The sequence below is a fragment of the Vulpes lagopus genome, chromosome 5 (assembly GCF_018345385.1).
Source record: "Vulpes lagopus strain Blue_001 chromosome 5, ASM1834538v1, whole genome shotgun sequence".
Taxonomy (NCBI): domain Eukaryota; kingdom Metazoa; phylum Chordata; class Mammalia; order Carnivora; family Canidae; genus Vulpes; species Vulpes lagopus.
The window spans coordinates 42,648,996-42,676,078 of NC_054828.1; the positions used below are offsets into that span (position 1 = coordinate 42,648,996).

At 37.7% G+C, this 27,083-nt stretch overlaps 1 protein-coding gene across 4 annotated transcripts in view; it reads right to left on the reverse strand.

Annotated features, from left to right (window-relative positions):
• Window positions 1–12,273, reverse strand: part of FANCL (FA complementation group L) — an 89,066-nt gene extending 76,793 nt beyond the window's left edge. For 2 of the 4 annotated variants that reach the window (XR_005987759.1, XM_041754726.1), the window contains exon 1: window positions 11,823–12,273. Coding sequence is in view for 3 of the 4 variants with exons in the window: in XM_041754726.1 (XP_041610660.1) it covers window positions 11,823–12,266 (444 nt within the window). In the remaining variant the exon portion in view is untranslated. The remainder of the gene's footprint in view (window positions 1–11,822) is intronic. The other 2 variants (XM_041754725.1, XM_041754724.1) reach the window with 2 other exon arrangements.
• Window positions 12,274–27,083: the final 14,810 nt, after the last annotated feature.

Here is a 27,083-nt window from a genome sequence, read left to right on the forward strand (position 1 = left end):
TAAAATGATCTAGCACACAATAGTTACAGATGCACAATATCCAGCAACCAGTCAAAATATACCAGGCATGCAAACACACACACACACACACACACACACACACACACGAAAGTAAGATTCAAAAAGAGAAAAATCAAGAGAAATACAAAAATGGCATATGATTGAACTGCTCAAAAAAATCTCAACAGTGGTAAGTACAATACATATATTCAAGAAGGTAAAGAAAAGCATGAGCATGCTAAATAGAACATAAAGGTAAATACAAACCCAAATCAAAGAGGAAAAAAAATACAATGTCTAAGATGCTAGAGAGTATTAACAGCAGATTAAGCCTTGCAAAAGAAGGTATTAGTGTATCTGAGGTACAGAACATTCAAAATAAAACAGAAAAAGACTGAAACAAACAATTAAAAAGAACCATTAGTGAATTATGTAACAACTATACAGTGGCCTAATATACATGTATTTTAAGTCTTCCAAAAAAAGGAAGGAGAGGGAGAAACAAAAAAAATTTTAAAGAAATAATGGCTGAAGTTTTTCCCAAATTAAGTATAAAGATATACTCACAAATCCAAAGAGGTCCACAAACCCTATGGAATAAAATCATAAAGAGACAAAAATCAATGATAAAAAGAAAAATCTTAAAAGCAGTCAGAGAAAACACACCACTTACAAAGGAACAAAAGTAAGAAACAGTAGAGATTTCTCATAGGAAATAATGCAAGACAGTTAAGCAACATCTGTAAAGAATGAAAAAGGGGGAAAAATCAATCTAGAATTTTATACCTAGTAAAAAGTATCTTTCAAAAGGCCAAGTAAACACTCTGTCAGACATAAAACCATTAAAAAAAGTATCAGTATAAGATGTGTACTACAAGAAATGTTAAAAGAATAACTTAAAGAAGTAAACAAAACAGAATTGTGGATATAAAACAAAGAGTACCAGAAACAGTAAGTATATAGGTAAATACAAAAGACCTTTTTTCTTATTTTCTAAGTTGTCTTTCAAGGATAACTGTACCAAAAGTGGACAATCTGAACAAATAAATAAGTAGTGGATTACAACCCAAAGTATAAAATTAATATGTAAGAGTCCATACTGATATAAATGATTGATTTAATAAATGAGAGAGTTAAGGAATAACTAACCAAAGACATGAAAGACATTTATTCTGAAAACTATGTAATAATTAAAAACTGAAGACAACACACACACACACACACACAAAGACATTCCATCCTCATCTCATGGATTACAAGAACAGATATTGTTAAAATGTCTATATAGAATATGCAAGGGTGGGGGAGGATCCCTAGGTGGCTCAGAGGTTTACCGCCTGCCTTTGTTCGGCCCAGAGCATGATCCTGGAGTCCCAGGATCGAATCCCACATCAGGCTCCCTGCATGTAGCCTGCTTCTCCCCCTGCCTATGTCTCTGCCTCCCTGCCTCTCTTTCTCTCTGTCTCTCTCTCTCTCTCTCTCTCTCTCTGCCTCCCATGAATAAATAAGCAAAATCTTTAAAAAAAAAAAATAGAATATGCAATGGGAAAAAGACAGTCTCTTCAACAAAAGGTATTGAGAAAACTGGACAGCTACATGCAAAAGAAAAAAATTGGACCACTTTCATATACCATACACAAAAATAAACTCAAAATCGATTAAAGACCTAAATGTGAAATGAAACCATAAAAGTCCTACAAGAGAACACAGGCAGTAGTAATTCCTCTAGCATCAGCCATAGCAACATTTTCCAAAATAGGTCTCCTGAGGCCAGGGAAACATTAAGCAAAAATAAACTATTGAGACAACATCAAAATAAAGATTGTGCACAGCAAAGAAAACAATCAACAAAACTAAAAGGCAATCTACTGAATATTTTCAAATGACATACCTGATAAAGGATTAATATCAAAAACATATAAATAACTTATAAATCTGAACACACACAAAACCTAAATAATCCAATGAAAAATGGGCGGATGACATGAACAGACATTTCTCCAAGACATACATATGACAAAGACACATGTAAAAATAGATGTTCAACATCACTAATCATCAGGGAAACACAAACCAAAACTACAATGAGGTTATCACCTCATACCTGTCAATAGCTATAATGAACAACACAAGAGACAACAAGTTTTATTTTTTTTTTTAATTTTTATTTATTTATGATAGTCATCAGAGAGAGAGAGAGAGAGGAAGAGACATAGGCAGAGGGAGAAGCAGGCTCCATGCACCGGGAGCCCGACGTGGGATTCGATCCCGGGTCTCCAGGATCGCACCCTGGGCCAAAGGCAGGCGCTAAACCGCTGCGCCACCCAGGGATCCCGAGACAACAAGTTTTAGAGAGGATGTGGAGAGAAAGGAACCCTCTTGCACTGCTGGTGGGAATGCAAAAGGTACAATGATTTTGGAAGACACTATAGAAGTTTCTCAGAAAGTTAAAAATAGAAGTACCCTATTATCCAATAATTGCACTAAGTATATACCTAAAATTACAAAAATACTAATTCAAAGGGATACCTGCACCCCTATGTTTACTATAGTATTATTTACAATAGCCAAATTATGGAAGCAGCCCAACGGTCCACTGACAGGTGAATGAATAAAAAAGATGTAGTACATATATGCAATGAAATATTACCCAGCCATAAAAAAGAATGAAATCTTGGCATTTGCAGCAACCTGGAACTAGTGAGTAAAATGTTAAGTAAACTAAGTCACTCAAGAAAGACAAATAAAATGATTTAACCCATATGTGGAATTTAAGAAATAAAACAAATGAGCAAAGAAAAAAAAATTGAGATGAACCAAGAAACAGACTCATTAACTACAGATTACCAGAGGGGAAGTGGGCAAGGAGGTATGGGTGAAAAAGGTGATGGGGATTACAAAGTACACTTATCATAAGGAGAACTGAGTAATGTAAGAATTGTTGAATCACTCTTTTGTATACCTGACACTAATAGAACATTGTACAGTTCTCTATACTGGAATTAAATTTAAAAACTTAAGCAAGGGAGTTAAACTAAACTTCATTACAAAATTCCAGATAAATTATATACTCTACATTAAAAGAGGGGGAACATAACCTTGCACTCCTTAAGTAAGAAAAACTGATAGAGATTTTTCTTACAAAGAGTAAGTATGCAAAGGGGAAAAGACTTAACTCTGCTGTAAAGAAACCTGACAAACACTAGTACAGCTAAGGTCAACATCAACAGTGGTAAATCATATTGACAGTTTGCTCCCTTTATATATGTGATGAAATGGTACTTAAACTTTGCAATGTTCTTCTCAAAAACCAATAACATAAATCAATGAAACAGGATAGAAAACCCAAAAATTAACCCACTCTAAAACTGTCATTAAAAAATAAAAGTCTCTTGGAGCGCCTGGGTGGCTCAGTGGTTGGGTGCCTGCCTTCTGCTCAGGTCGTGATCCCAGGATCCAGGATCAAATCCCATATTGGGCTCCCTGTGGGGAACCTGCTTCTCCCTCTGCCTGTATCTCTGCCTCTCTCTCTCTCTCTCTCTGTGTTTCTCATGAATAAATAAATAAATATTTAAAAATAAATAAATAAAAGTCTCAATAAAAGAAGATAATTGTTTAAAAGAAAATAGAAGTATTAAAAAAAAAGAAAGAAAATAGAAGTATATTGGGAGGGTTACAAGATAAATAGGAAAAATATATATAACAATAGCACAAAAGCCAGACAATGAGAAACAGTACATTATGGAATGTCTAGGTGGCTCGGTGGTTGAGTGTCTGCCTTTGGCTCAGAGCATGATCCTGGGATCTGGGATCAAGTCCCACATTGGGCTCCGTGCACGGAGCCTACTTCTCCCTCTGCCTGTGTCTCTGCCTCTCTGTGTGTCTCTCATGAATAAATAAATAAAATCTTAAAAAAAAAAAAAAAAAGAAACAGTACATTATAAGATTCTTATACTATATAGGAAGTGGTATACTTGAAAGTGTTAAAATACAGCTCCATATTGTAAAGCCGAGAACAAACACTAAAAAAAAGAGAAAATGATATAGCTGATAAACCAATAGTGCATATAAACTGTAATCCTAATATTACTTTAAAGTAAATCATGACAAGTTTAAGATGTATATTATAAACTCTAAAGCAACTAATTAAGGGGAAAAATAGCTAAAAAAAAAAAAAAGGCTAATAAAGGAGATAAAATGCAATTATATTTAATGAAAATGCAGAAAAATAGGAAAAAGATAAGAAACAAACACATAGGACAAATAGAAAACAAACAGCAAGGTATCAGCTTTAAACCCAACCATATCAATAATCACATTAAATGTAAATGGTCTAAATACCCCCAAGTGAAAAGCAGCAATTATTAAATTAGATTTAAAAAAAAAAAAAAGCAAGATCCAAAAGAAATCTTTTTTAAATAGACACACAAATAGGTACAAAATGATGGAAAATGATTAGGCCATGCCAGCACTAAATCAAAAATGAGCTGGAGTCACCACACTAAAGAGATTCTAGGACAAAGATTACCAGAGATAAAAAGGGTTATTTCACAATCATTAAAAAAAAAAAAAGTCAGTTCAAGAGTAGCTAACAATCCTCAAAGTTTATGTACCTAATAAAACAACTTCAAAATATATGAAGCAAAAACTGACAGAAATGGAAGTAGAAACTGAACAATCAATAATTATAGTTGAAGATTTTTAATACCTCCTTTCATTAATAAAACAAGTAGACAGAAAATCAGTGAGCATACAAAAAACTCGAATAGCATTATGAACGAACTTGACCTGACATTATAGAACAATCACCCAACAGCAGCAGAATGTACATTCTTTTCACGTACAGACATAACATTTACCAAGACAGGCCATACTCTATACCATAAAAGAAGTCCAAATATATTTAAAAGACTTTAAAACATATAAATTATGTTGTGATCAATATGAAAGTAAATTATAAATCAATATCAAGGGGCACCTGGGTGCCTCAGTGGTTGAGCATCTGCGTTTGGCTCAGATTGTGATCCAGGGGTCCTGGGATCAAGTCCTGCATCAGGCTCTCCACAGAGAGCCTGTTTCTCCCTCTGTCTATGTCTCTGCCTCTCTGTGTGTGTGTGTCTCTCATGAATAAATAAAATCTTAAAAAAAAAAAAAATCAAGTGGGTCGCCTGCGTGGCTCAGCGATTGAGTGTCTGCCTTTGGCTCAGGGTGTGATCCTGCAGTCCCGGGATCAAGTCCCACATCGGGCTCCCTGCATGGAGCTTGCTTCTCCCTCTGCCTCTGTCTCTGCCCCTCTTTCTGTGTCTCTCATGAAAAAATAAATAAAATCTTTAAAAAATATATATCAAATAGATATCTGGAAAATCCTAATATATTCGGAAAAGATATACTGTTTTTCTAAGTAACCCATGAGTCAAAAAATAAATTAACAAGTATTTTGAACCAAAAAAATGAAAACACAATATGCAAAAATACATGTGATACAGCCAAAGTAGTGTCTGAAGAAAACTTTATAACACTAAACATCTATATTATAAAACAAGAAAGTCCTCATTATCAATGAGCTAACCTTCCACTTGAAGAAACTAGGGAATTAAAATCAGAAAGCAAAGACACAGAAAAATAAGAAAAATCAATAAAAATCAAAAGTAGGCTCTTTGAAGAGATCAATAAAATTTATAAACCTCTATCCAGTTGCACCAGGAAAAATATCATCATGAATGGAGACAAGAGGTATGTATAAAAAATGTCCACAATTTCTTTGATATTTCTACCTTTAAGAATTGGTGTTAACTTTCTCTCCTTTTGAATATGGACTAGATTTGAGACTCACTATTAAAAAAAAATAGAGCAGAATTAATATGTGTAACTTGATCTCTGTTTTATGCTTGATCTGTATTGTATCATTCAGGGGAAGTTAGTTGCCATGCTGTGAGGACCCCATGCAGGTCTATGCAGTAAGGAACTGAGACCTCCAAGTCAAGAGCAGTAGAACATAGAGGGCTCCGGCCAATAGCCCTGTGAATGAGCTATCTTGGAAGCAAATCGTTTCCCTTTGGTCAAGACTTTAGAGAACTGGCACACTGGCTAACATCTTCATTGCAAGTTCATGAGAAATGCTGAGCCAGAACCATCTACCTAAGTAACTTTTAAACTCTTGATCCATAACAAAGGTAAGATAATAAATGCTTGTTGTTCTATGCCATGAAGATTTGGAATAAGTAGTTATACAGTAAAAGACGACCAATATAGGCAACATCATTACAGACCCTAAATATATTCGCTGAAAGGACAATAAAGGAATATTAAGTAACATTTAAGCCAATAAATGAAAAAAATCTAGAGAAGATGAACAAATTCTTTGAAGAAAACAAACTGCAAAGCTCACTCAAAAGGAATAACCTAATTGAGACAATATCTTCTTTAAATCCCAGGGATCAGGGATCCCTGGGTGGCGCAGCGGTTTGGCGCTTGTCTTTGGCCCAGGGCGCGATCCTGGAGACCTGGGATCGAATCCCACATCAGGCTCCCGGTGCATGGAGCCTGCTTCTCCCTCTGCCTGTGTCTCTGCCTCTCTCTCTCTCTCTCTCTCTGTGACTATCATAAATAAATAAAAATTTTAAAAAAAATTTAAAAAAAATAAAAAAATAAATAAATCCCAGGGATCATACATGCACGCACACACACAGAATCAGTAAGTTTCACAAACTGTAATTTTTAGAAACAGTATCTAATCACAAAACTAAAAATAATAAAATTAAAAATCAAAAAAAAAAAAACTTCCATAAGAAATTTTTAAATCTTTATTAAGTAACTCCTGGGTGCAAGGGATCTATAAAGTAAAATTATGTTAATACTAAAAAATGATGATGATAAAACGCCATGTGTCAGCATATACAGGGTACTTTAAAAACAGTGGTGAGAGGAAAATGCAGAGCCTTAAAAACTTTTATCAGTAAAAATGGGCTCTCACAACCAAATCTGGGACAATTTACATCAAAATAAATAAGGAAAGTAACAGTTACAATCCATTAAATAAGTTATTTTTAAAACCTACGATTCCTTTCTGATACAAATAAGTGGGAGGAAAAGAGAAAGTTATTCCTTATAATACAATGACAAGAAATAAAGAAGAAATAATGGAGTTAGAAAAATCATTTGGAAACCACAAAAAATCAAGATGCTAAAACTGCTACGTGTACCTGAAAGTCTGTGATGCCTCAGATTAGCTCTCTAAAAGTACTTACGAATTACAAAAGGAAAATCTCACATATGCTATCTTAAACAGATAATCAGAAGTAACATCATCAATGAGACACACTGACTTCAGGCCCTAAAAAGGACACAACATTCTCTGCCTCATTACAGAATCTGAATTTAATGAGGAGGAAGTATCAGTCAAACCCAAACTGAGAGACATTCTGCCTAATGTCCAAACCTATTCTTAAAAATGTCAAGTTCATAAAAAGTAAAGAGACTAAGGAACTATTCCAGATTAAAGAGAATAGACAACTAAATGCAATGCGGTATCTTACCTTACATCATATGGGAGGGAGGCTAGAAAGGAATACAAAATATGTACTTGTAACATTAACAAAATTTGAATTTGGACTCCAGATAATGCATTATATCATGATTAAATTTCCTGATTTTGATAACTACTATGGATATATGTGTGTCCCGGCTCTTGTGAAATACATGCTGAAGTGTTCAAGAATAAAGAGGAACTAGGTCTGCAACCTCATCTCAAACTTGAGTTCAGAAAAATAATTTATATATACACGCACCCACATACCATACACTCAATAAAATCAAATAGGGCAAAAGTAAAATGGCAAATCTGGGTAATCTTCATCCATACTTGTTATTTTCTGTAAATTTGAAATTATATCCAAGACAAACACCTTTAAACAAAATCCACTGCACCAAACAAAACAACATTAAATAAAGCGTTTAGGCTAAGATTTCAACAAGCTGCTCAAGGCAGGTACAAATCAGAATTATAGCTACAGCAAGGGTCATAAGAAAATTTCATCTAATCTCAATTCTTATGTTTACACATTTTCTAAGAGGCTTTAGCAGATAGACACATATAAGACCAAGTACTTTCCTTAAAATGCCTAACATTAGGTATTAGGTGGTTCCTGATAAAAATGTAACTTAGTATCTCTTCAATTTTTCTAAACATTATCTGAGAATGAATCATGTTTTCAACTAAGAAATTCAAGACCGATACTTCCAACTGAGGAAAGAAAAGGTAATCTTAAAGAAAAGAAAGGTAATCTACCTTTACTCCAGAAATAATAATGAAATTTAGCCTCTACTTTCTGTGAGAGCCACAAGAATTTGAAAAAAATGACTAAATCCGTATGTACCCTCTATAACCTTTCTTTAACCAAAGTGCATTCTGATTAGTTCTATATTTAATATTCTGAGGGGTAGGTAAAAGTTTCATTTAGCAAGGACATCTGATAATTCACATAGTATTTTTAAGAGATCACTACAGGTTTTGAATAAACGTCAAAACATACAGTAATTCCTAGGATATGGTCCCTACCCTCAAAAAGTATGTGGGCTGGCAGGGGAGAGGATGAAACAGGTAAATTTTGTAGACACAAGCTCCCAGTCACAAAATAAGTAAGTTATAGGGATGTAATGCACAGCATGGCAACTATATTAACACTGCATCGCATATTTGGAAACTGCTAAGAGACTTCTCTTAAAAGTTCTCATCATAAGAAGAGCGCCTGGGTGGCTCAGTTGGTTAAGTGGCCTACTCTTTTTTTTTTTTTTTTTTTTTTTTTTTTTTATTTATGATAGTCACACACACAAAGAGAGAGAGGCAGATACATAGGCAGAGGGAGAAGCAGGCTCCATGCTCCGGGAGCCCGACGCGGGATTCGATTCCCGGTCTCCAGGATCGCGCCCTGGGCCAAAGGCAGGCGCCAAACCGCTGCGCCACCCAGGGATCCCCTAAGTGGCCTACTCTTGATTTTGGCTCAGCTCAGAATTTCAGGGAACTGGGATGAGGCTCTAGTTAGGCTCAGGGCTCAGCAATGAGTTGGCTTGAGGATTCTTGCTCTCCTCTTCCTCTGCTCCTCCCTCCACTCAAGGGCACACACACCCCGACTAGCATTCTCTCTCAAATAGATAAATCTTTAAAAAAAAAAAAAAAAAAGTTCTCATAAGAAAAAAAAATTTTTAAACATTTTATTTGAGAAAGAGAGAGTACATGAGAGAGATTGCAAGCAGGGGAGAAGGATAGAGGGAGAAGCAGGCTCTCCGCTGAGCAGGGAACCCTAAGAGGGGCTTGATTCCAGGACCCTGGGATCTCGACCTGAGCCAAAGCAGATGCTTAACCCATTGAGCCACCCAGGAGCCCCAAGGAAAAAAAACATTCTGTAATGAGGGCACGCGAGCGTCTCAGTGATTGTGTGTCAGGCTTTGGTTCAGGTCATGGTCCTGGGATAGAGTCCTATGTCAGCTCCCCATGGGGATTCTGCTTCTCCCTCTGCCTATGTCTCTTCCCACTCTCTCTCATGAATAAATAAAATCTTACAAAAAAAAATTTTTTTAAAGAGAGAAACCAATAACACACTCTTTTTTTTTCTTTTATTAATTTATGACAGTCACACAGAGAGAAAGAGAGAGGCAGAAACATAGGCAGAGGGAGAAGCAGGCTCCATGCACCGCAGCCCGACATGGGATTCGATCCCAGGTCTTCAGGATCGCGCCCTGAGCCAAAGGCAGGCGCCAAACCGCGGCGCCACCCAAGGATCCCCACAAAAAAAAAAAAAAATTCTGTAACTACATATGGTAAATCCGATGAACAACTAGACTTACTGTGATCATTTCACTAGATATACACACATCAAATCATTGTTGTACACCTGAAACTAATGTTGCATGTCAGTTATACCTCATAAAAAAACCCACGAAATAGGCTTCTCTTTAAAGTTAAGTATCAAGTTTTCATATATCCAATACCCAAACACTTCTGAAAGTTGAAATCATTCTCTTAATCACTATAATTAAGAGTTAAATTTTACCTCCATCCCACTCTTTTAATGATGACAATGTTTTGATGAGGATTGCTGAATGGAGTGAGTGTTAATCAAGGTAAGGTGGAGCAATGCAATTACTCCTTTTCCTTTCAGAAAATAAAAATACTTCTGAGAACAGAAATTTTTATCCATTACCATGATTTTTTTTCGTCAAATTATCTGGTTAATTACTAACTTTTAAATTTATTACGATACAGTTGCATAATTCGTGTTTCTATATAACTGAGTTCAAATAATTGAAAATGTGCATGTCTGCAAAAAACTCATACACATTTTTTCCAGAAAACACACTTATGTTTCAATGCTCCATGGCTTTACAATGACCACTTTGTTTCTTTTTTCTTTAAGAACTTGTCCTTACTTTACACAGCAAATCAAACGCTCAGGTTGGTCAGTGAGGGGTTACATTTTACAGGTAAAAGGTTATTGCTGGTAATTTAACCTATTCGTGACCCATATTCCAAGTGGCAGGTGGTTAATTTGTGTGGTTTCACCAGTTTTTCCTCAAGCAGACTCTGTTAAAGGACAAAAACAGAAGAAAAAAAAAAAAAACAACTAACAAACAAGCTTGCATTGTGCTGGTGAGGGAGGTGGCACGAAGTTGAGTATAAAGGTCTGGGAGCAAAAAATCTATACTCAAAATCCCAACCTCGGGTATCCTGGTGCAACGGAAAGAAGCACAAATGCAGGAGTGGGATCAGATGGCCTCGCTTTCAGGGATTCCAGCGATCACGGACAAGGAACTTAGCCTGTGCGCTTTCCCATGCCCTGATTTCCTCGACTATGAAGACTGAGAAGGACTTTAGAAAAAAAAAAAAAAAATCCTGCCTCCAAGGGCCAAGGATCAGCGAGACCATGTTTTTGGAAAGCGCTCTGCAAACTTCCAACCTGTACACGTGCGTAACTGGGTGTGATCCACTCTACCGGAGAAGCCGCCCGGACTCTGCAAAGGTCGTTAATTCTGCTGCCAAGACTCCGTGCAAAATATCGCTACCGGCTGTGCTCAGGGACACAGCAACTTAGTCGAGAGCCAAAAGGAGGTTTTCCTCCAAAATATGTTTTTATGGCAGAAAACTAAAAGAAGGTAGTTTCCCTGGTGAACGGGCCACCAGACTTCAGGCGGCTTGGCGGGTGGGGGTGGGGGGTTGGGGGTTTGTTAGAAACGAGGTAAAAATTTGCAAAACAAACGAAAACAAAACAAGCCAGTGACAGGTGGGACGGACCCACGCCGAATTAAAAAGGAAGGCAAACCCCGGGAAACGGGTGCGGGGGCGTGGCCTTCCGCCTTGGGCCCCGCCCCCCGCTCCTGTCGGGGCTCAGCCCACGGCATCCCCGGCGGCGACGCAGGCCCAGGCAGCGGCGGGGGGCGTGGCCGGGGGCGTGGCATTTCGCCTTGGGCCCCGCCCCCGCTCCCGTCCCGCGCAGGGGCTCCGCCCACGGCGTCCCCGGCGGCGGCGCCGGCCCAGGCAGCGGCGCGGGGGGCGTGGCTCGGGGGCGTGGCCTTCCGCCTTGGGCCCCGCCCCCGCTCCCGTCCCGCGCGGGGGCTCCGCCCACGGCGTCCCCGGCGGCGGCGCAGGCCCAGGCAGCGGTGCGGGGGGCGGGGCGCCGGCCGCGGACCCCCGCACGAGCCCTCCAACCTCGGGCCTCGCGCGCCGCGCCTCTCCATCCCCTCACCGCTCCCGCGACTGACTTCCAGGGGCGGGGCTGCGCCACGAGAGGGAAGCCCTCCCGGTCAGCGAGCCCCAGGCGGGCGGGTACCTGAGCCGAAATGAATCCCTCGTACACGGTTTTCGCCCGGTTCTGGGGCAGAAGCAGCGGGAACTGACGCAACAGGCTCGCCTCCATCTCCGCCATGGTTCGCCGTCTGTGGAGCCGCGGGAGGGGGAGGGGGGGCGGGTTATCCGCCGGCCGAGCCCCGCACATGCGCAGTCTCGCCTGCGCACCGCGCTCGGAGGGGCGGGAACTGGGCTTTGGCGGGAAAAAGCCTCGACGGCGCTGCGGGGTGAAAAGGAGGTCGGGCCCAGCCAGATGGGTGTGGCCAGGCCTGCGGCAGCGTTGGCCCCAGCGCGGTGCTCCCGGGTCCGCAGAGCTACCTGAACTAGATCCTTGCAGCCTTGCCTGTCCCAAAACTCCTTCGGTCCTTTTGTTGGATTTTATTGAAAGACTGCTGCAACCTTGTTGGAGTTGCATTTCTTGCCGCATAGGATGCCCCAGCTCGCCGCCTTCACCGTAACAGTCTCCTGTTGGCCTGTCCTACAGGATCTCCAGTGGGCCGCCAGCTTACAGAATAATGTATTATTCCACCCATGTTAATAGTGTATTGAATCCATTCAACATATGCAACGTGTGCAATGTAATTCTGTGGTTTACCGAGTGTAGCCAGATATATAGTATTGGAGGGTGCACAAATGGGTGTGTGTATACACAGACCTACATTCACACACGTATCTCCAAACTCAGGTCAGCGTTATACTCCGTTTTGGCGCACTCACAAATATCTAAAGACAAAACACGAGACAAGATTGCAAATTAACTTGATGAGCCAGTTATTCTTTGGTAACCCTTTCTATACATTTTTTGAACTCAGGGATGGTAATGACCCACTTACTTTTACTAAGGGCCGATTAAGTAAGTAACGCGACTATTTACCACAAAGCCATTTGACATCCCAGTCACTATTCAAATGCATTGTATTTTTTGAGCCCTAGAATTTGTAAAACACGATCGTGATATGCCAAGGCTATGCAGAGATGACCAAGATGTGCCCTCTCCCATCTCTATTGCCCTCAAAATGGAATTTGACATCTTGAAGATTAAAGTTTCACAGCCACTGTGACCGTATTCTGGATACTTATGGGGAAAACAAGATATAAATCACACTAAAGCAGTGGTTCTTAAACTGTGATCCTAGGACCAGCAGCATTAGTAACACTTAGGGACTTTGTAGGAATGCACATTTTTTGCCCCCTCTGTCTCAGATCTAGGGAATCCTAAACTCTGGGAGTGAGGCCTAACCATCTGTGTTTTAAAAGGCCCCCCAGGTGATGGTAATGCACACTGAAATTTGAGAATCTCCTCCTTAGGGATATAACCTACCCACTCTCAATTATGCAGCTCATTCCTTAAGGATGATACTGTGTTCAACCATCACAATCATGTTAAACTATTTACATAGATGCCCAGGCTGTATCCTTGACGGGTGGTTTTCAAAGTGTGGTCCTTGGATCAGCATCATCAGTATCACCTGGGACCACGTCACCCCAGACCAATTGAATCATTTAACTCTAGGAGACGAGCTCAGCAATCTGTATTTTAACAAGCATGTGTCTAACACCTCTGTTTTAACAAGGAATTCTGATGCAAACCAAAGTTTGAAAAACACTACCCTAGACTTAGTGAAGTTACATTTTCACACCTAATTCTGTTGTGTAGCTAGTTGAAAGTCATTGCACTAATCAAGTGAATAATTGCCAAAGGTTTTAGTTCTGAGCTCAGACTTAACCTAGCCACATTGTAAAGTTTAGAAGATATTAGTAGATGAATAAACATAGTTTATTGTTGTCAAGCCATTATTTAAGAGACAGAGATAATTTTAATTATAAAAAGAGAAACTTTAAAAAAAAGCTGAAAGATTAATCCCAATTTGGGTTTGATATTAGGGAGCTGAAATTTTCTTGGCTTTTCAATTATGGTCTCAAGGTCACTACTGGAGTCCTAACCATCTGAATAGGTGGACAAACAATGATAGCTTTCCCAGAGGTCCTTTTGAACAAGTCTTACGTCACATTGGCTATCCTGTATGTAAAAGGTCTGGGAAACACAATTTTTTGGCTAAATATATTGCTTAGAATGCAGTTAGTAAGAATAAAGGAGAGAATGGTTGAGATGGGCTGCTTTCCATTTCTTCAACACTGCAAAATCCACCTGCCTTCCCCCAAGACAAAGAAAAAAGATTTTAACTTGACATTACATTATTAATGAAATGCATACTTTATATGACAAATTTTCATGTATGTGTACTTCTAAAATTATGGTAGTATATTTTCCTGTTTTTTATTTTTTCAAGATAATTTTTTCCTTCAAAGAGTACTAATTAAATTATATTTTGTTGACTAACTGAATTGAACATCATCTAAAAAAAAGTATTAAGGATTAGAAATCATATGAATAAGTAACATTATAAAAAGCAATAAAGAACCAATTTTACATTTTGGAAATAGTGTAATCTACATAGTAATGAAATATCCTACAAATAGAATAAGGAAGCCATGAAATTACAAATATATTTTCATCCAAAAATGTCCTTCAGCTATGAAAAATAAATAAGATATGGTTGTGTTTTGTGACATTCCTGTAAAGAATTCTTTCTTGATGGGAATAGGATTTGCTAAAATAGCAATTTTATTTCTATTTAGTAAGAGAGAGCAAGTAACATGATTAGCCATAATGTGGAAACAGCTGATTTTATAAAATTTTGAGAAATAGCTAAATTAACAAAAATAAATTAAAATTTACTCTAGGGGTCCTTGGGTGGCTCAGTCAATTAAGAGTCAGACTCTTGGGCAGCCTGGGTGGCTCAGCAGTTTAGCACTGCCTTCAACCCAGGGTATGATTCTGGAGACCCAGGATCGAGTCCTACATCAGGTTTCCTGCACGGAGGGTGCTTCTCCCTCTGCCTATGTCTCTGCCCCTCTGTGTGTGTGTGTCTCTCATGAATAAATAAAATCTTTAAAAAAAAATAGACTCTTGATTTCTCTGCATCCTGGGATGGAACCCTGAGTCAGGACACATACTCAGTGGGCAATCTGCTTACAGATTCTCTCCCTGCATCCTCTTTGCCCCTCCGCACCTCAAATAAATAAACAAATCTTTAAAAAATAAATAAAATAAAATTCACTCTAAAATTCAGAAGTTTGTAAGTAATTTTATATATATATAGTCATTTCAAAATGTTTGAAATTTTAAGTATCTGTATCAAAAAATTAGTAGTACCTTTTTTATTCTCTAAAATCTTATTTATTTAAAGCTAATGTTAACAGGGAAACAGATAATTATACACTTCTGATTATTATGCATAATTCACAAAGTGTTTCTAAAAAGCACCTTACGTATGATAGAAACATAAAAATTGTTCTCTTTTGAACAAATAACCACTTATGGGAGTATATCCCAAGAATAATCCAGAAATATTTAAATAGGAGATGATTTAATGTCCAATAAGTTAGAAATGATCGAGTTATATAACATAGACTGTCTAAAAGCCATTAAAATGACATATGTGAACATGCAGTATTGTTACATAAAAAGTATATATGAAATATCAATATGTGAAAAGAACAAAACAATGTCAAGAGAAAGAGAAGAAAGTTACATAATTAGTTGATATTTTAAAGATAAAAGATCTTTCATTTTTCCATGCAAAGCAAATTAACAGCACCATGAATTTTTTAAAAGAAGGCATTAGCAAAGATTTTTATAAATGTAAATGCTGTCCAACTTAAAATCATCTACTGAGTTAGAGGAAGCACGGTAAAATGAAAAAAGAGCCAAGAAACTTCAAATACATAACTTTGTATAAATCACATTATGATCTGTAGGGTTCTTTGCAATTCTAAAAATGTACTTGTAAGAAATGAATGGACTTGGGGTGGCCTGGGTGGCTCAGCGGTTTAGCGCCTCCTTCAGCCCAGAGTGTGATCCTGGAGACTGGGGATCCAGTCCCATGTCAGATTCCCTGCATGGAGCCTGCTTCTCCTTCTGCCTGTGTCTCTGCCTCTCTCTCCGTGCGTCTCTCATGAATGAATGAATTAATTAATTAATTAATTAATCTTTAAAAAAAATGAATGGACTTGAAAACAATAATTACAGTTAAATATGGATTATCTGAATAATAAATCTGAAAAAGAACTTAACTTTGAAAATGTCATTCACATTGTCATTCCACCTAATGAGAATGTCATTCCACTTAATGAGAATGGGTTTGTGAAATATAAAGTGGAATACTGATATTGGGTGTTTTTACAATTTTGTCAACAGTTAAGATAATTTAGTCTTGTTCACTTTTAGTTGGACAATAAATGCTTTCAGGAAATGATGGAAGAAAGTTATGAACCAATTATTGCAGCGAGATGAAGTTCATGTTCAGTACAGAGGGGAAAGCAACAGAGTTGAAGCAAACATCTTTACATAAGGCTTTATTATTTTGTTTGATGGACCAAAAAGATTCATCCTTTAGATGTTCACGTTCAAATTATGAACTAAAAACCTTACAAATTCCGATGTACATAATCTCCCTTCTGGAGGTACTTGCCGTTCAGAATTATTATATATCATCAGTTCAAAATTCAAAGCCATTTTATATACACCCATAGTCATTTCAAAATGACAAAAACATTTTAAGTTTATAAAAAATTAGCAGGATTTTAAAAATATCTTTCAGAATCTTAAGTATATAAAATTATTTTTTATAAAATAGTTATATTCTTCAAATATTCCATCCGAGGAGGATTCATTTTAATCTCATTTTCCTTTATAGCCTTAAATGGGTTACAAAGGAAAAGATATGAAAGGAAAAAGGCACAAAGGAACAGAAAATCACGTGTTAAAGTTGGCTGGTCTGAGTTTTATAGCTGGGACTCCATATAAAAATCTGACCAACAAAGATAAAAGATGAAATCACACAAATTTTTAGGACTCTTTACAGCAGCAATACTTATTCACTAGTTTTATATATTAATATAAATAAATATAGTTTTATACTATCATGTTTCATATAAATTATGATAGTATAAGTTATTTTCTATATTTAAATTTTATTCACCTTTCTGAAAAAGAGTACCTTAGCTCACTTTAGCGTGCATGGTTTGGTAGAAGTCACAATCTAAATTATGTCCTCTTCCTCAATTGTTCTGAGACTCTAAAAGACAAATGTAAATTCAGAAGAAAATTGAATAGACTTGTTAGATAAGCAGTTTTATTCAACAAAGGTAAAGCCTCAGAGGCAATCTGTTCCCAGAAATAGTCTTGGCTTATGCTTTATTTAGTTGATTTTCAACAAACCTAATTTAACTCAAATGCAACTTTATGTACTGTAAAGGACCTCCCAATGAGCAGAATGAAAACTAAATCAAGAAATATTTTCTGCTGTTAGGGCAGGGGCTCCTTATAGTCCGTACCCTAAAGAATTTCCTAGCCTCTGTTGGCAAATAACTGCTTTGTATCTTCTACTATTCTTCTCTCCAAATGGGTAAGCTTATTGTATTATCTGATCCCTGGTCCACTACTGTATTTTGCAACCATATGTTTGTGTGTGATGGGGACATGGTGGCAGTGACCAGAGGAATCAAAATCTGGATTCTAGTAGAAAGAATGTATACCACTGAGAAATCCTAGAGTTTGAAATGAATTCAGTGACAGATGAAATACTGGATTGTGTACTTGGGGATTGGGGGAGGGGATGCATTTTATGTGTGAAAAGAGGAAGGGCATTTGGTGATCAGAAGAGTAAACTGCAGTGGAGACTGTTATGTGATCATCTAACCCATTTCCTCTGTGTCCTGGGCCTAAAACTAAACTGCATTTCTACCCTCTCTTGCAGGTTCATATGGCCAGGTAACTGAATTATAGCCAATGGAAAGTGGGTGGCTCACTCACAAAACTTTTCTATGCCTGATTCGGCATTCTCTTTCCTTGTTCACTGGCTTGAATCAAAGTAGTCTAAAGCCCTTAGGAATGGTGGAGGCATGAGATGGAAAGAAGCTGAGTCTGAAATGTCTTCCAATTGACATGTGTGATGGAGAAATAAACATTATTATATTAAGGCACTGAAATTGGGGGTTTCATTTGTTACACTAGCATATAGCATGCATTATTCTGATATGGTGGGTATCAAGTTGCTTTGGTATTTAGATTCCATTCGAGCATGTAAAAGAATGAAATAACAGCTTTGTTGTAAAAAACAAAATACTACCACATGCCAAAATTATATCCTTCGGATCTATTTAAAATTACAATAAAAAACTGTAGACATCAATAGAAATATATGTAATTAGAAATTTAATCTGGGGTATATGTGAGTGCAAATGTGTAAAGACCACACTGCTATGAGGCTTCACTATTATTCTACTTATTATTGCACTATTATTTTTCCATGTATTTATATGATAAACTTCAGGTAATATTATGCAGATTAACAATCCACATTTAAACACATTCAATAAAAAAAAACAAAAACAAAAACAAAAAAAAAACAAAATAAACACATTCAATGAATCTGAAACAACTACCAAGGGATAAACATTTTATCTATTTATCAAAGTTTGTTTTTGTTTTATTTTGCTGAACTTCTGTTTGGAACACTTTATTAGTCTCCTTTCATTTAGGAGTATAATAAAACTGAATATCTTTAAGAATATCTGGTACTATAGACTAGTAACAAGTTCATATTGAATTTCAGTAACATTTGATTGTATGTGAATTTGCTCTTACTTTTTCTTTTCTTGTCCCATCAGGTTAGCTGAGCCTTTTTGGCTTGATACATCTATTGTTCTGGAAAGGGCATATATAAATTGGATATTTTTCTAGGGTCACGTAGTGATAGCTACCCCATTCCTAATGGTATTGATGTCCAAGGATAGTAGACCCAGGATCACAAGAAGCAGACTCTGACAGTTGTGTTTCTGGGATTGACACAGGGAAGTGTTTTGAGCCTCATGGCCTTGGAAGAGCCAAGACATAAAGACTGTGACTCTGGGAACCCATCAAAGGCATACCAGCAGAACTGAGCTCTGACAAAAAAAAAAAAAAAAAAAGAACTGAGCTCTGACAGAGTAACATTTCTCTCTTGAGGATCTGTAGCAGCTTAAGTAGAGGGGTGCATCCAAAGCAGATGTGCATTACCTAAAGCAGTGGTTTTCCATTAGGGCCAATGTTGACTCTCAGGGGATATTTGGCAATACTTGGAGACATTTTGGTTGTCACAGCATGGGAGAAGGGTACTCCTGGCATCTTGTAGTTGGAAGCCAGGACTGTTACTAAACATCCTGCAATATATAGGACAGCTTCCTCCAACAAATATTTTTCCATACAAAATGTCAAAAATGTCAAGGTTGAGAATCTCTCCTCTGTACAGATATGCAGCAAGACTTCAGCCACCAGGTGTGGTTATCAGCTTTACTTACTAGAATCATCAAGACTTTATACTCTTCCTGCTTAGTGTATATATCAGTCTAAATTGGCTACATTGTTTGGTGCTAACAATTCCAAAAGCTCAGTGGCTGAACACACAAAAAAGCTTATTTCTTGTTCATGCTACATTCCAACACAGATTGAAATGCTTATCACACAGGGACCCAAACTGATAAAGACTCCATTTCAACATATGCTTCCCCAACCACTACAACAGAGGGAAGGGAAGAACAAATCAAATACTGGGCCTTAAAATCTTCTGCAAGGGAGGGAAATGTGTCTTTTCTACCAACATTTCATTGTCCAAGCAAATAATACGGCTACTTCTTTCTTCAAGGGGGCAGAAAAGTATATATTCATTATATGTTTAGACGGAGAACCAGGATATTTTTTTAACAGCTCTAATGACTATCCCAGCATGTCTTCTGAAATATCCTTTAAATAGACTGTGTGAGCCTCTAGAACTGTGGAAAATTTGAGGGAGGGAACAAAAAGGAGATGCCTTTTTTTCCCCTATTGCAGCATTTAAGGTATACTCTGAGTAATCAACTGGAAAGAAAATAAGTGACCATATTTATACTCAGTTTGTAGAGTAGTGCATTAAGGTCACAATTTGAGACACACACACAAAACAAGGGTGGTCAATTCCACCTTGCTGAGGGTAAGGAAAGGCTTCACAGTTGCCTTTAGAACATGAATTAGGTGAAACAAATTCCCCTGCAAAGAGTTGAATAAAAGTTACAGAAACATTAACAGTTTAGCATGTTTATAAAGAAACTGCATCCAGGTAAAGGATGTCATCTAAGCAAGCAGGAAAGATATACATCAATAGTCTCATATGGTAAAAGTAGACATTTAGGCTTTATCCTAAAGGCAATGCAGAGCTTTTAGAGAGAGGGTTTTAATCTGGAAACTAGTAGAACTAATAGATTTAACTTTTTGAATAATTAATCTGAATCTTCATGCTACTGCGGAGCATGAATTAGAAGAGGCAAAACTAGAGGCAGTAAGATCTATTAGATTTTACCATAGTCCAGAAAAGATACTGAGGAAAAAGCCATGAGAAATGATATTAATGAAGTAGATCCTGCCTCACAACCCTCTTTTGGTTCCTCCTCTTCATCCAGTTATAACAGTTGGGGTGCCTGATTGCTCACCACTGGACCCTCTTCTCCATCTATCCTCTCTCCCTTTAATGATCCCATCAAGTTTATGAATAGTAAATGTCAGTCATATACTGATGCCTTCTAAATTTCTCTCTCATGCCAACCTTCAGATATGTATACCTGCTATATGACATACCCACTTTAGATATGTAATTGCCATCTCAAATTGTATCCAAAATGGACCTCCAGAAAAATGACCATTGATAACTCCTAAATAAACTTAGGCAATAAGCATCAATAGGTGCTTAAACCATTATATGGAAAGTTATGGTGAAATGGATAATCACATGATGCAAAATTAGCGACTTCATAATGATAGAGTCAGGGTTATTATCACCTGATAAGTGGGACAGCTTTATGTGCCAACTGATATATTACAATATGAATTACAGCACCAAAAATGTTTGGCATGAATCTAACCAAGCTTTTGGATATAACTTCTAGTTTACTGGTAAAACAGAGGTGGACAAACAAGCTAAATGAAGTCATGTGGGAACAATCAGGCAAATCCAGAATGTCAGGTATACTATAGAACAATTGAACCAATTTGAACCAACAATATGAAACATTGAATTTTGATCTCTAGATAAGTGAAGTCTTGATAAATGGGACAAACATCCAACATCAGGAACAATGAAGAGAAAATTATTACTCAGTATATAAAATGTTAAAATGTAAGTTCTTGTGAAACCTTTATGTGAAGATGACCATAGACCAGCGGTTCTCAACCAAGGGCAATTTTGACACCCAGGTGACATCTGGCAATATCAAGAGGGGAAGGAGTAAGATGTTACTGGAATCTGGTGGGTAGAGGCTAAGAATTCTTTTCAACACCCTACAAAGCACAAGACAGCAATTCTTAACAAAGAATGATCCATACCAAAATGTTAGTAGTGCTGAAGTTAAGAACCCTGGGGCGCCTGGGTGGCTCAGTCAGTTAAGCATCTGCCTTCAGCTCAGGTCATGATCCCAGGGTGTTGGGATTGGAGCCCCGCCTCAGGCTCCCTGCTCAATGGGTAATGTGCTTCTCCACTCACACCCCTACCTCCACCCCCCACCCCGCGTTCCCACCTCTAATAAATAAATAAAATCTTTAAAAAAAAGACAAAGAAACCCCACAATAGGCCATCAAATGCCTACACAAAGAAGGCAGAGACCAGTGTTAATATGTTTACTTTGATCTTTGTGCAGTTCCTGGCACATGGTAAGCAAAAATGTTTGATAATCTCCTTTATATTGTATAAGCCTCTAGATTCTTGGGAAACTGGGGGCAGAGAGGTAAAGAGAGAAATAGTGTCTGGGTGGGGGCAAAGCTTAGAAGACAGTTCATAGAAGATTTTAAGACATACATCAGTAGCACAAAGGTGATGATGAAACCTTGGGAGTGAATGAGAACTTCTATAGCAGTAGTCCTCAAACCTCACTGTGGATCACAATCACTTGGGCAGTTTTGAGGAAATGCAGATGCTTGGTCTAAACCCAGAGATTCTGATTTAAATGTCTGGGAGTGGAGGGTATAATAAGCATCATATTTTTTAAAAACTCATATTATTTTAATGTGTAGCCAGTGTTGGAAAGCTAAGTTTTTTTTTTTTTCTAAACACAAATGAACTGTATTCATTATGATGGGTTTATTCATAAAACATACTGCATTCAGTGCAGTAGCTCAAAAAGTTTTAGCAGATTTTGTGGGTTTGGCAAAGCAAACAGGAACCCACTGTTGGTTCCTTTTGGTAAAATAAAGGCTAGAAAGTCCTTGGCACAACATAGAGGAAAGAATTTAAAGACTTTGTGAGGTAAGAAAGTAGATTACATGGATCATGTGTCTTATTCGTATATCTTGCCAGGGCCCCGAAGATTCCTTTCCCCTGCCAATAAAACAGAGCAAAAAAGGAAATACCCAAATATTTAAAAGTACTTTGCTGGATTTTATTTTTTATTTTTATTTTTTTCTGAGCTGGGAATGCTCTGGAAAGAGCTGCAATAAAAATGGTATTCCTGATCTCAGTGGATCGCAGTGAGAAGCCAGCTGAGGCCTGGCCCAGGTGATGACTGTTAACAGTCTGAAGCAAAGTGGGTATTGTTTTAATAGCCAGATGCTACACTCAGGGATCAGGGAATGGCTTTAGTAGCAGAAATCTCTGGCTATGGTTAATTAATCATGGGGTCCCCAGGAATGAAACAGAAAGACAGCCAATTAAGGTGTGTCTTGATTTATTTAACCAAAGCTATTCTAGGTCTGGTGAACAGGGGCCTCACTGGAGCCAGTGTGCTAGAGAATTTTGGGTTCACAGACCCAGTATCACCCAGTGAAGAGAAGGCTAGTACCTATGAGGAAAGATCCTGCTGTAACCTTTCGCCTTATCTTCCCTAACGGGGCTAGCAGCTGTTAATCTGAATGCTTGTGCACTGAGGAAGGGGAAATACCTAAAGTTGGGAAATACTGGATGTTGGCTCAAAGTTAGCACTGATTCTCAGAGACCTGTAACTCAGCTCTAGATAGTCAGCTAGGGCTTGGGATCATTATGGGGTCCGGGTGATAAGTAGAGTATTGATCTGAATTTTTTCATGGAGGTCACATGAGATTCCCAAGCACATCTTGGGATCATTTTCTCAGATCCTGAGGGAATTGTTGGAATAGATGTTTTAGGAAACTGCCAGAACCCCACACAGTTTCTTACTTACACCTATAAAACAAAGGGCTATCATTTTGGGGAGGGCCCAGCAGAGGCCATTTGTCACTCTCCCTCCAGCCAAAACAGAGAATAAACAGGAGCACTACAGGAGGCTGCTTCCTGAGAGTGAAGATTGGTGATTAATTTAACAGGCTGGTTTGGTTCTTGCTGTCCCATAAGTCATGGGGGAATGACAGTAGATTTCTTTTTAAGATTTTGTTTATTATTCATGAGAGACACACACAGAGGGAGGCAGAGACACAGGCAGAGGGAGAATCAGGCTCCAAGCAGGGAGCCCGGTGTGGGACTCAATCCTGGGACTCCAGGATCATACCCTGAGCCAAAGACAGGTGCTCAACCACTGAGCCACCCAGGCATCCCAATGACAGTAGATTATTGAAAACCAAATCAATTGAGGCTCCCATTGCGGCTGCTATTGCAATTTTTTTCCTTCTTACCAGAATAAATTAACATATCTTCTAGCACTAAGTGTGCAGTTATCAATCTTGCCAAAGCATTTTTTATCCATTTTGGTTTATAGGTATTACCAGAAATTTGCCTTCATTGACCTAAACACCAATAAATCTTTATTATTATGCCTCAGGAATACATCAGCTTTCCGGTTCTATGCTATAGCCTAGTTTGCTGGGAATGTCACCTCTTTAATCCAAGTGGTACATCACTTTGATCCAATAGCTACAAAACATCATGCTGATAGGACATGAAGATCAGAATGTAAGAAATGTTCCTGGTTGCTTTTATAAGTCATATATGTCAAATTCTATAAAAATAAAAATAATAAAAATTCTGATATGACACTAAAGGACCTGGGTGCTTGAGGATCTATGACATTCCAAGATACTCCTTTCAAAATGGGTATCTAAATTTTGGATGCATGTATGTCTTATTCTGACCACTTGTTTGTCTTACTCTGACTATCAACAAGATGATCTAAATTTTATCCATCTGTAATTAGGGTCCATAATAAAAGAAAGCTGAGTACCTGGTCCAGAATTTCAGTGCAAGTAACTGTCAACTGGTCATTATGACCTGGAATCTTTTATTGTGCTTGAAATTTTTATAGCCAAATGAAATATTGAATGGACTTGCTAACTCCAGGTAGGAGATAATCAGGGAAGGATCCTCAAGTCTAGACAAAGTCCATGCCCCCTTCAGTAGCTTTTTGTTCAAAAATTCCTGCCTTAATATTAGCTCTGGAGGAAATTGACTATGGGGTTCCATGTGGTTCATGCTGTCAATAATAAACTGTGTACTATTCAATAAACCCAGCAACCAAATAATTTAGTACCGGAACAGGTCCTACATTCCTATGCCTTCTGCAAACTGCCACACTTGCATAAACTCACATCTATAGCCTAGAGGGAGTTTCCTATGAGCAATTGATCGATGATATAAAAGTCAATTATACATCCCAGTTTAAGTATTAGACGAAGTAGAGCATCCCGATTTAAAGATGGCTCCACAAAATATGCCTATACCAGATGGAAGAAGATTGCTGACTCTTAGGACAATGGAGAATAACAATCACATTAGTAGGCAGAACTTGGCCTTTACATGTTAGACACTTTTTATGGAAGAAGATCTGGCCTGAGGTCAAGATATATACTGATTTCCAGGGAGAGGCTAATGGTGTCGATTCTTTAGGATTTGGAAGTAACCAAATCAAAGTTTGGTAAAAAGCAAGCTTAGAGAATGGGTAAAACTATAAAACTATGGGGTGGATCACTTAAAATAGTCCTAAATCCTGGAAATACTTGTGTTTCAAGCAAATACTCAGCAGGAAGCCAATAATGGAGAAGAGGCTCCTTAATAATCAAGTGGACAAGATGACCTTCTGCCTTGGTATCTGATCAATGATCTCGTCAACACAGCCATGTTGGGCTAGGAAACCTAAGGAGGGCAATTAGAAGGGAGTAAAGGGAAAATGGGAGAGGACATTGCAAAAGATAGGAGGCATAGAATTTTTGCCAAATGGATCTGGCAGCTTAGATGAAGCCAGAGATGATGGATATGTAGCTACAACATGAACAGGTATGAGTTTTTCTTTAATAGCCTAGATTTAAGAGCAGAGACCTCCTGAATTTGGGGGTTTACTGGTAGGTATAACTAGAAGTACAGCTAGTAGGGCAAGTTGGATGGGAAGTAAAGGAACTATTGCTGTCTGAGGAGAGTCTCTGCCTTCCAATACTGGCAACTTTTTGAAAAAAATGTTTTACAGAAGAAACAGTTTGGCATGAAAGATGTTAAGATTATGATAGAAAGGTACAAGAGGGAGCAGTGTAAGAGCAGGACTGTGAGTCACAATAGATAACACACATTTGACCACCTTCGTTCAGTTCACCAGCAACCACCGTACAGGCCTGTCTGCAAAGCTAGTTTCTTGAATTCTGAAACCGGCCATGCCTGGGCAGTAACAGGATCAGAGGCACTGAGCATTCCAGCCATAGCGTGGCTCCTGTGATATACCACAGGGTCTATGTGGAATAGGCAAAGAAGTGATAAGAGATAGGCTGAAAGAAAGGATTAGAAGATTAAAGAAGTGCGTGGGTCAAGAGCAATATATTCTTGCAACCCGCCTCTGCTCTGCTAGTAGGATTTTCTTGACCCATCCTACAATTGCTCCTTTCCATGTCTTTCCCCAACTCTTCTCACTGGAAAACCTGCTCCCATCTTCGAATTCATATATCATAACTTTTCAAAACTTTGCTCAAAACTCATCTCCCAAAACTATTTTTTAATCACCCTAATTATAGCTTAATTTTAATCCACCCTTAATCTACATCTTGATTTTGTGCTATTTGAAGACTGTGCTTTATAGTTATTTGCACCTGTTGATGTTTCTCCGAAAGTATTTCCACTTATCAGTGCGCATCTGTTCTGCTCCCCTATCCAAACTAAAAAATTGCTAGCAAATACTCGGTATTTTCTTTTTTACTTGGACATGGTTGATTTACCAATGAGCTTATTGATAAAAAAGAGACGTTTAAAGTGTTTACTTTGATTTGGATCATATGGGTACACTCTGAATTGTTAAATCCAAGATTTTACTAATAAATCTAAATTTTTTATTTTTATTGGAGATGAAAAGTCTGAATTTTAACTTTGTTTTTCTGTTTTTTGAAAACATAAACTAAATCATACTGTGAAGGTATTTTTGCCAGGGCCAAAACAGTGAATTTTAAAACCCAGAAGTGTGGAAACCAGAAAAACACACCTTTAGAGTGCTTTACTTCAACTTGCAATTCAGCAAGGGATATGAAAATATACAATTAAGATTATACCTTTCAATTAAAAAGAATTCAATAAAAAATAAAATAATTTCAATGAAAAATAAAAAGATCATAGTAACAGTAATCATTTTTTAGAGGAGCTCTCATCCATAATTGCAAATTATGTGGAAAATACTGAAATTATTACTAAAGAGGAGAATATAAATTAATCGACGATGTTAATGAGATAGTTCTCACACCAGAAATTATTTTATATTTTAATACCAATAATGTTAGCTAATACAATACTAGCATTTTTCATTGGGATTCTTTTAGAAACTAAAACCTTGAGTTCAAATAGATTTATTTCATTTTGACAAATGTGACTTTAAAATGCTACAGAAACGATTTCTCTGAAAAAAACACTTTGTTTACTCCATTCATAAAAGATACTGTCTGGGCTTGATAAACTCTCTCTTTTTTTTTTTTTGAGACACAACCCTCAAAATAACATGCTACTTGCTTTAGGCTTATATATCTTATGGGGCATATCAAAGATTCTGAGCCTTACATTTTAGAAGATCTGTTCAATGACAATACATATGGATCTAAAAATGACCTGGCATCCAAGAAACTGGTTTAGTTTAACTAGTTCCAAATATGATCATTTAAGTCTGATCCAAAATAATATTTTTTAAAATGAGTATTTAATGTCATTTAAATGGCCACATACAGATTGTGGATGGATTGTTCAGTTGTGCT